The sequence below is a fragment of the Parasteatoda tepidariorum genome, chromosome 4, assembly GCF_043381705.1.
Source record: "Parasteatoda tepidariorum isolate YZ-2023 chromosome 4, CAS_Ptep_4.0, whole genome shotgun sequence".
NCBI lineage: Eukaryota > Metazoa > Arthropoda > Arachnida > Araneae > Theridiidae > Parasteatoda > Parasteatoda tepidariorum.
In genome coordinates this window covers 101,979,398-101,989,456 of record NC_092207.1, presented here as the reverse complement: position 1 = coordinate 101,989,456, position 10,059 = coordinate 101,979,398, and the positions used below count along the sequence as shown (strand labels likewise).

The 10,059-nt window shown below is 29.7% G+C and overlaps 1 protein-coding gene across 2 annotated transcripts in view; it reads right to left on the bottom strand.

Annotated features, from left to right (window-relative positions):
- The window catches only part of LOC107442990 (Suppressor of deltex), a 34,248-nt gene that overhangs the window by 20,179 nt on the left and 4,010 nt on the right, over positions 1 to 10,059 (bottom strand). For both annotated transcript variants that reach the window (XM_016056710.4, XM_016056712.4), the window contains exons 5-9: positions 5,631 to 5,777; positions 4,301 to 4,585; positions 2,646 to 2,874; positions 1,025 to 1,120; positions 766 to 931 (exon numbers count right to left, since the gene is read on the bottom strand). In XM_016056710.4, coding sequence (XP_015912196.1) covers positions 766 to 931; positions 1,025 to 1,120; positions 2,646 to 2,874; positions 4,301 to 4,585; positions 5,631 to 5,777 — 923 coding nt within the window. The remainder of the gene's footprint in view (positions 1 to 765; positions 932 to 1,024; positions 1,121 to 2,645; positions 2,875 to 4,300; positions 4,586 to 5,630; positions 5,778 to 10,059) is intronic.

The window sequence follows — 10,059 nt, the reverse complement described above, 5'->3', positions numbered from 1 at the left end:
TGTGCATTATTTTATTTGTCACCTTTCACAGCATAAATTAAAATTTTTAACCCCTTAAAGTTAAAAGTTTAACCCTTTAGGTTTCTGCTCATTATTATTTTTACTCCTAAAATATCACTACTATTTTGATCAATAAAAAAATATATCGCAACTAAGATAATATGTATAATTAACTATGTTTTAGTTGTATTTATGAACTGTTACAATTGACCCCGTAAGTGGGGACAATTGTAACAACTGCACGAGTGTCAAAAATTGTTAATAACTAATATAATAGCATTTAAAATAAGGTTTTTTTTCCCTAGTAGAGGATAGTCTACTTTACTCGTCTGTCAATTAATACTAATAATATATAGGATTTTTTGTTAGTTAAAAATAGTTAAGTAAAAAATTTTACAATTGACCCCACTCTCCCCTATTTATTATTATTTTATTTATTTCTTGACTATATTTTTTTTTCCTCATTTACGATGCACACATAAAACTTTTTCAGTTCCCCTCACTTGTGTAATAAAATGACCCCAGAAAAACAAATTTTAAACTTCACAAAAATAATTTAAACGATAAAGCTTTCTGGATTCTAATCTTTCATTGATCAAATCAATAAGACTGAAAAGTTCCTTGCTCATAGCCTTAAAATGAGGAGGAAATACAAGAATACAAGCAGTAGCAAAAAAAAAAAAAAAAAAAAAAAAAAAAAAAAAAAAAAAAAACAGACAAGAATTCAGATAGAGTAACACTCTAAAAAAAAAACCTGCTACACACATGATAAAGGAACCTTTGTTGACACTGTTGCATAGCTTGAGCTTGATGAGATTGCCAATGCTGATAGTTTCTAACACTTTCAGCAGTAGGTCGCTGCCAAGTAGTCGTTCTAGTGTTGTGGTCTACATAGTACACCCTTCCCCTATTGTCTCTCCGCATTTCCCAACTGAAAATATATTTTTAGATAAATTTTCATGAAACAAAAACATGTAAAATTAATTGTAATTAAAAATTTTAAAACATCAATTGTAATTTATACCCAAGAGGTAAAGGCTGTGGTCTTTCCCAAGTAGTGCTTTTTGTGTTATGATCAACATAGTATTTTCGGCCATACTGATCAAATCTCACTTCCCACCTGCAAATAAACAAATGCAATACAAAACATTAATGAAAATGGAAACTAAAAAGCGTTTTCAAAATTGGGAAATATAAAAAAATTTTGGAACTGAAAAAAATTTAGACAGATTTTTTATCATTTTAGACACACTTAGAGCAATAATATTAGTTTAATAACATTTTAAACAGTAAGCTAAATTAATCCAATTCTTTTTAATTTTTTAAAAAGAATATTGTCTCTATGAAGATAGCGAAAAATACATGCAAAATCTTAAAAGCAGGAACATATATCTAGACTCTTAACACTTAATCACCAATTCTTACAAAGCTGCAATTACCAATCTTTTAAAATTTATCAAAGTCATAGGACTTTATTCTCTGCTTTAAAAAATAACACCGTAGTTTAACCTTGTGACCAAATTTTAACCTAGTGCCTGGCGCAGTATAGCCATTTCTGGCTCTTGCGCCAATAAAATCCAACCAACTACAAAGCTGCAGTACAGCAAGCTAACATTTAATCTAAATGCACAGTGATGCTTTATGAAAGTTTACGAAAACAATATTAAATTATTCAGAAATAAAATAAGAGTCTCTTTATTTAATACTAAAGAAACCAATATTTATATTGTATGGCTGTAAATCATTCATTTCAAAAACTCTAGCAAATATGTAAATAAGCATATACTATTTAAATAATAATCTATTGATGAAATTAATTAATTGAAATAATATTTTAGTTTTTACTTAAAATAATAACCATTTTAATAATAATGTTAACTATTTTAAAAACAATAAATGCAGCTTATTTTAGTTTCTAAAAATTTTCTTCCCTTTTGCACATTAGTTCAGTTTAGTTTTAGTCAAAATAAATGTTTGAGGACATAAAAGTGCATAAAACAGAACATTATGAAGTGCTCACCTTAAAAAAAATCACCCTGTTTTTTTAAGAATAGAACTAAAACCATTACCCAGTGGTAATCTTTGATTTTGAAAAGCCCTAGCTAAAGTTCTACTTATTTACTTTAATTTAAATTTGAAATATTTAAAAATGCATTGTAACACTGATTCATAAACATTTTCCTAATTAATTATGTCTTTATTGTTATTTACTTTTGCCTAACTTATATAAAAAATAATGTAAATGAATCCTAGGAAACGTTTTTACTGTAAAATAACCTAAATTTAAATTAAATAATAACCAATTCAAAAAGTAAAACATCTTCCTCCTATTGAGCTTAAAAATCCTTTATTACTTTTTATTTTTTTCCATTTCAGAGAAATGAGGCTATTTTTTTTTTAATATTTTTTTTTTAGATTTTTACATCATCAATTTAAGTCATCATAGAACTTTTAAACATATTTTTTTTTATTATCCCATGCTACATCATTTTTTCCCCTTACATATCCAGTTTTAAAATATTTTAGAGTACTTACTCCAGTTAACTCATAATTGTATGATTAAATTTTAAATGTAAAATTTATAATGATTCATACCGTTGTTGATACAACAATAATTTTCAATTCATGAAAGAGTATTGTATTACCCAGTTGGTAGTGGTTCTTCTTCAGCATTTGACCTTTGGTTAGCAGATCTCCCAGATGCTGCTTGTGGTTGTGCAATTGAAGGTGGTTGACTAGTAGCATTTGCATTAGATGCAGTTGGTAAAGCTCCATTCACAGTAGCAGCTCCAATAGAAGTTGAAGGTCTAGTAGCAGGAATGTTGCTATTGACAGAGATGGAAAGCGCTGACAAACCCTGAGTATCTGGAGAAACTAGGAAAAATAATTAAACTGAATGCCATCTAATAAATATTAAAAATAACAATTAGAGACCAGCTGTATACATTGAAAATTATATAATTCTAAGACAGAACTTTAACTTAAGTTATAACCTCTTGCAGTTACTTACGAAATAAGGTAAGAATATGCAGTACACAGTAATAAATAAATTTGAAGCATATATTAAGTTGTAAAATTGCGCTCTTCCAGATGCAAATCTGCTATAAAATCATAAACTTTTCTTTTAACTTTTTGAAGATGCAATACTGTGCAATTCACCCTGTGGGTTTTTTACAATTCTTGTAGTCAAAATATTCGTTTTTGATAAAAAACAACCATTAAAATCTGTCAGATAGCTAGAATGACAGTTACAGGGCCATAATGCAGGAGAAGTTTTACATGGTACATTTAAAACGTTAATTAAAAATACATACTAATAAATATATATAATATAAAATTTATAAATATATATAATATTTAAATTTAAGTTGATTTACAAATATCAACATTCAAATGGAAGAAAAATTTATAAAAGCATAAATTATAATACAGTTGATACTAAATATAACGATCCCTGTGGTCCAAAGAAAAATGGACATTAATAACTTGAGTTTGCTATTACGTGAGTAATCAAAACTATAGCAATCATTGATGCTGAACTGATTTTAGTGAAACCTCTTACCATCCCAATCAATCTACATCCTACTAAATAACATACACCCAAAGAACTGAAAAGTCTAAGTAAAAACAAAATCAAGAAGAATGTGAAATGTGTTTTAAATGAAAAGAAATGTACATAGGCTGTGAATGCATAAAAGAGACTTCTGGGAAAAATTCAATAAACACTTACAATTCTCAATAATGAAAATATCATTACTTCACTATCTTTTTTACCATAGATAATGCCAAGGACCACCTAGGATAAGAATAGATGGCCCTGACACTCTTGCATGGAAATTAATTACTCCTTCAGGAATTTTAAAAAAAAAAAAAATTTCAGTCGCTACGTGACATTAAAATGACACAGCATCTATGGAACAGCAAACAGGACTTTAGGTATTGGGCAATGTAATAAAAGGGTCGTACTAAAGAATGTAGACCATAATACAAAATAACAAAGGATTTTGAACAAATTTACCTTTTATAATTAACTATATTACCTTGTATTTTTAATATAAGGAGATGAAGATATGAATAGAATACATAAATGGAATTTTTGTGCCGATACATAATTTTTCTAAGTTTTTGATGCAGCAGTTATTGATGGTTAAAATTGTCAAAACCTAACATGTATCAAAAATTTGCCAACCCTATTGTCATCAAAATAAAATATTAAATTATGTAAATTTTTTATTTGAATAGTTTAACATTCCACAGTAAATTTTAATTAAAAAAGAATCGAAGAAAATAGCTAACTTACCAACTGAAGGAGATATTGTTGAATCGTTAACAATAGCAGGGAGGGATTGGTGCCTATTATCATTCTGCAATCGACGTACTCCACTATTTGGGGACAGCCCATTAGCTGGCGAAACAGTGCCACTTGGTGAGGCTGCATTATGATTACTTCGACGAGATCTCATACGAGCACCACCTCCAACATTATTGGCAGGGAAGGATGAAGACTGGTCATCTGTAGATAGTCTTTGAGTTCTGTTGCTTTGTCGAAAACTAATACTGCAGTGAATATCATCAACATGGTTAGCTATAAAAGAAAAGCAATTCATAATTTCTGTTATTGTTTCATCACTGACCATAAATAGAGGAAAGAACATGAGAACATATTTAACTTGACAACCAAACAAGCAAAAATTATTGATAGACAAAGTAGGGATAAAGATACTACATTAAATGAAACTACAGATTGGAATGAAACTTCAGTTAAAATATGTGTATTTAAAAAAAAGTCAACAAAAATTACAGCTTGACATTGCTGATTATTACAGTGCAAGTAGATAAATATATTTGTAACATTCCTTTTCAGTAAATCTTTTTCTCAATTTATTATTCTAAACAAAATGCTCTTTATTCACATCCTGTCTTTTAATCTATTTTATGATCTCTTCACTAACTCATAAAAAAGACTTTCTCTCGACCTATTTAATAGACCAACTATAATTATTAACATTTCCTTTATCACCAAAAAGGTAACATTTTGTGGATTTATTTTGCAAGATCTTAACTTTTATTGAAAAACACTTTGATTTTGTGTCACTTGGATGAAAGTTCTCTCTCTCTAATAATTATTAAATAAATTGACTTAATTGTTTATAACTTATGAATTGTGAAGGGAAGGATTTAAATGCAAACATAATAAGTAATTTGGTTACCGCTTTAAGCATTTTGGGACACTAGGACTTCTAGGTTGGCAGCCCTGCTAATTTTGTATTCTTTTGTTTCATACTTTAACGCTGCACATATTTAACAAGAACTATGCAAATATATATAAACTATATAAGAATAATAAACATAGTATTTTGAGAGAAATTATAATTAATGCATCACTATTCAATAGTTAATTACTCAAAATTGAGTAATTTGGCCAAAAAAACTATTTGCTACATTCCTATATATTATTTTGAATTGCTTCACTAGAAGCTTGGAAAGAGAAAACTATCCGAAGGAGTACAAATTTCCTCATATATTAAATTATGTAAAACAAAATATAATCTGTAATAGTGTTAAGCAACAAATATTGATAAATAGCAAATAAACAATATTGGTAAATAAGGACAATAAAAGTATATTACCATCACCAACAGAGTTTTCTGAATGACTTCTTAGAGGAAATCTTGTCAAATCAATATGTAAAGCATCAAGTACTGTTACCAAATGACTTTGGGAACGACCCGTTTTACCATTTACATTTAATTCAACAGGGCAAGGTAGCTTCTCCACTAAATTGATAAGAAAATTGTATTGTGTATTAAACAATATTTAGAAAAGAGAGACACAAAAATAGGATACATGGTATAAAAGATATTAATATTTGATTATAAAATATATCATTAAAAAAATGAAATTGTTAAAAAAGAAATAAAAATATTTCATTTTTATTTCAAAACTACATGTTAAAATAAAATACCAAAACAATTATACCAATTACTTTGGAAAGTTATGTCCGGTTTGTCAGAGAAAATTCTTTAAATCAATTTCCAAAAAATAAATAATAAACGCTTTAAATAAAAATTTTAATGTAAAACCTACAACTCCTTTCGAACAACAAAACAGTGGATGAAGAGGCAGGGAGTGAATGCATAGCTGATAAGGAAATTCCAGTCATTTTTTATCTGTATAGATAAGGAGGAGGAATTCTTCGACCACCTTGTTTTTTACCCAAAATTCTTTCTTAACATTGAAGCTTAGGAGGAGGGAACAAAATCTTTCATCTCCCACAACAAGAAAAGGATTAGTAAAAGGCGTTACAGTCTAATCCAATTCCAGTCTAGGAGCATCTGTTTCAAATGGATCATTTCAAATAAGTTTTAAGTCCACATTTTTAGTTTTAATTGCTAAAATTATGTTATCTAAACGATCAATTGCAGGAAAAAATGGCGATAGTTCGTAGAAGAAAAAGCATAATTCACTTTTTTTTAAAAAAATTTTTTTTAAAGTAGAATAACTGCGGAAGTATGACTCGGGGACTTCAGTGGCTAATCTTTGCACAGAATACGAACTCGATAAATCAACTGTAATGATTTAAGAAAACAGAAGAAAAAAGTACTGCAGTTTTTCACGAAAAGTGATGTAAATTTAGAGATGGTAAAAAATAAAAAACAATTCGCAAAGATAACAACGATGATTTGGTAATATAATAGAATGGGTGCAACAAAGATGAAGTGGGAAAGTGCCTTTGACTGGCGCAAATATGATGGCATAGCCAAGACTCTAACACAAAGACTTGAAAATAGAAATAATATTCTTCAGCATGGTTAGATTTAAAAAACGTCACGGAATAAGGCAATTAAGAATTTGCAGGGAAAAGGCGCCAGCTGACGTTGTAGCTGCTGAACATTTATTAATGAATTTTCCTAATTTGTTGCTGAAAATAATTTATCTTTCGATCAAATATACAATGCAAAATGAAACTGCTCTCTTCTGGCCCATGTTCCAAGAAAAACCCTAGTGATTGCAGATGAAAGTAATCTATCTGGTGTGAAAGATGTAAAGGATGCTTGGGCTAATGTTTCCGGATTTCATCGCCTCAAGCTGATGGTAATCGTCAAAAGTGCTAGACCTCGAGCATCTGTTACGTACAAAGCAAACGTGCGTAGATTACACAAGAATTGATCGAAGATGGGTTTAATGATCATTTCGTTCTGAAAGCTCAAACTCACTGGAATGCTGTTGGGCTTCCGAGCGATGCCAAGATTACCCTCATCTTAGATAATTGCACAGCGCATCTTCCAGCTGAAATTTGATCTAAATCAGGAGTTCAGATAATGTACATCCTCCAAATTGTACTTCGCTTATTCAACCGATGGATAATGGAATACTAAGATCCTTAAAATGTGAATATATATACGGAAAAAAAGACTTTTTGGAGAAAATGATACGTTCTATCATTCAGAGAAAGAGAATCACAGAATTTTAAAAGGAGTTTGACATAAAGGATGTCCTTCACAGTGCCGCAAATGCATGGAACAATGTTACGTTGGAAACTTTGCAACATAGTTGGCAAAATTTGCCGTTTTCTACAATTTTCTTTGAAAACAAAAGTGAAAACGATTTTGAAAGTTTTACATCTTTAAAACTTCAAAATTTAAAACTTGAAATTAATCAACTTCTCGACCACGCAAAGTGCGTATTTGAAACCGATGAAGATGACGTTGAGGAGGTAATGTAATGAGTTGCGACAACAAATTACCTGTTGTCAATCACATGACTGACGACGAAATAAAAATGGCCCTTTTAGGTAATGGCAGTGATGCAGAAGAGGAAACTCCAAATAAAGAAAGATCAGCTTCTTTGGATGAAATGTTAAGAAATGTGGACAGTGTTTTTAAACTTTTGGAGCAAAGAGATATTGATGATGAATGCAAGTTAATATTACTTTATAAAGTGAAAGAAAAAATAAGTAATCATAGAATGAAATCTAAGAAACAGCTTATGATATTTGATATGTTTAAGAAATAATTTAGTTAACATTTATTTGTGTTGATTTAAATATATCATTATTTTAAGTAAATTTTTATCTCTGTATCATTTTCAATGTCTCACGTTTAATAGCGAAATGGGCCAGTCAAATTTGAAACTTTGATAATTCTATCAATTTAAGTAAGATATCTAAAGTCTGGAAATTTCGGAAATCCAGACCGTCCGGATTTTTGAGGTTGCACAGTAATTGGTAATAAATTAAAAATTACAAAATACTTTTCCTCCTCATTATGGCATGAACAATTCTTACCATATAAAAGCCTTGATTGAACAGTGTCCAATACTCATTACTAAATTTAGTTAAACTCATTTTCATGTTCATAAGTGTCATTTCTATCTAATTTTAAACCTAGAACAAAATAAGCTCATTCCTTTTGCTTAAACCTAGACAAGATAGAAAAAACCAATACAATAGAATTTAAAACTCTGTATCTGAAAATGAATGATAGTTGAGCGTTAGTGATAGGGAAGGTATTTGTCCCTCTGAATAATTTGAAATCTCTAAAAGCAGGGTTGGCAGGTTTTTGACATGTGACAGTTTTTGACGGTTTTAACCATGGTTTAAACCGTCATGTCAAAAACCTCACTGTCAAAAATGACGAAAATGTCAAAAACCTATATTCATATGAGAAATTTAATTAATACATAAAATTTATATGCAGTAGAGAACCATTTATCCGGTATCCAGATAACCGGGAAACCAGAAAACCGGGAAAATTTTTTATCAGTTTTCTCTCCATTTTAAACTAGAACGATTATTAAAAAAAGTGGAAATTGTACTCATCCTTGAAGTTGAGTAGAGGAAAATGTAAGGAAGGGGAGAATTCCCCCCCCCGTTTACCCAGAGAAACGTCATTTCCTCCCTGACCTTGAAGGCAGGGCAGGGAGGAATGTTTTATTTTCTCCTTTAGGCCGCCAATCAAGCTTAAGGGTGTGGCATGCTGATTTCGTTTTCTGTTTGATTTACGAGGGGGGTGGGGGAAATGCTGCATATCAGTGAACAGAAGATGAAAGAGAAAAATATATTAATCTATTTGACATCGATTAATAAAAATAAAATATGTTTCTTCAGAATAAATTCTCATTCTTTGGAAGTGCGGTATCATTTGCAAGTTTTTATTGATGTGGAATCACATCTGCTGTAATAAAATATCGTGTTTTTATCAACAACAAAAAATAAATAAAAGGAGAATTGTTTATTAATTTAAACACAGGATCATTTTATGAAGCAGATTGCAGTTTTGTTTTTCTGATTCCACTACGTTTGATATTTTTTTCTTTTCACGATAAATTTCGCACTCAATAAATTAATTCTTTTTATTCATAAATTTTATCATTAGGTTTTTTTTTTAAATTCCGTTGATCTTGCTTTGTTCCGGTTTTAATATTTATGATAGTGCCTTTTTTAACTATCGTTTCGGTTCGATAATTTTCAAGTGTTTTCTTTTTATTTTATCGTTTCCCCCGTATAATTAGGTATGAAATATATTGCGTTATTTAACCATTGGTTTTGTTTATATTAGTTAATTTAGGAATTGTTATTATTTTTAAAAAATAAATACGAGAATTTTGTATTTTTTGAACTTGTTTTTCTTGTCTAAACTTGCACATTTTTTTATTCTTTTAAAGTTAGGAGTACCTTTCTTTTTTCGCTTACTTTATGCATTGCACTTTTTCCTTGTAATTCGGATTCGATAAAACATCGATTAACGACACTTTTTGGTCGATCCAGAAAACCGGGAAATTCAGACATCCGGGATAGCGATGGTCCCGAGCATCCCGGATAATTGGTTCTCTACTGTATCTTTATTTATCTGAGAGAATATAGAACATTCTAGTTCTAGATTCTCTCATTCTTTCAACTGCTGTTTTCCCCATACTGATTACTCACATAAAAATTTTTTAACTATTAACTAAGCACAATGTCAAATAAAAATTGCACAGCTTTGTATAAAAAGTGTGCTCTAATAGTGCAGGAACTGGTTTAAACTAATTGAATCAGGATGCATTAGCACTTGTTTA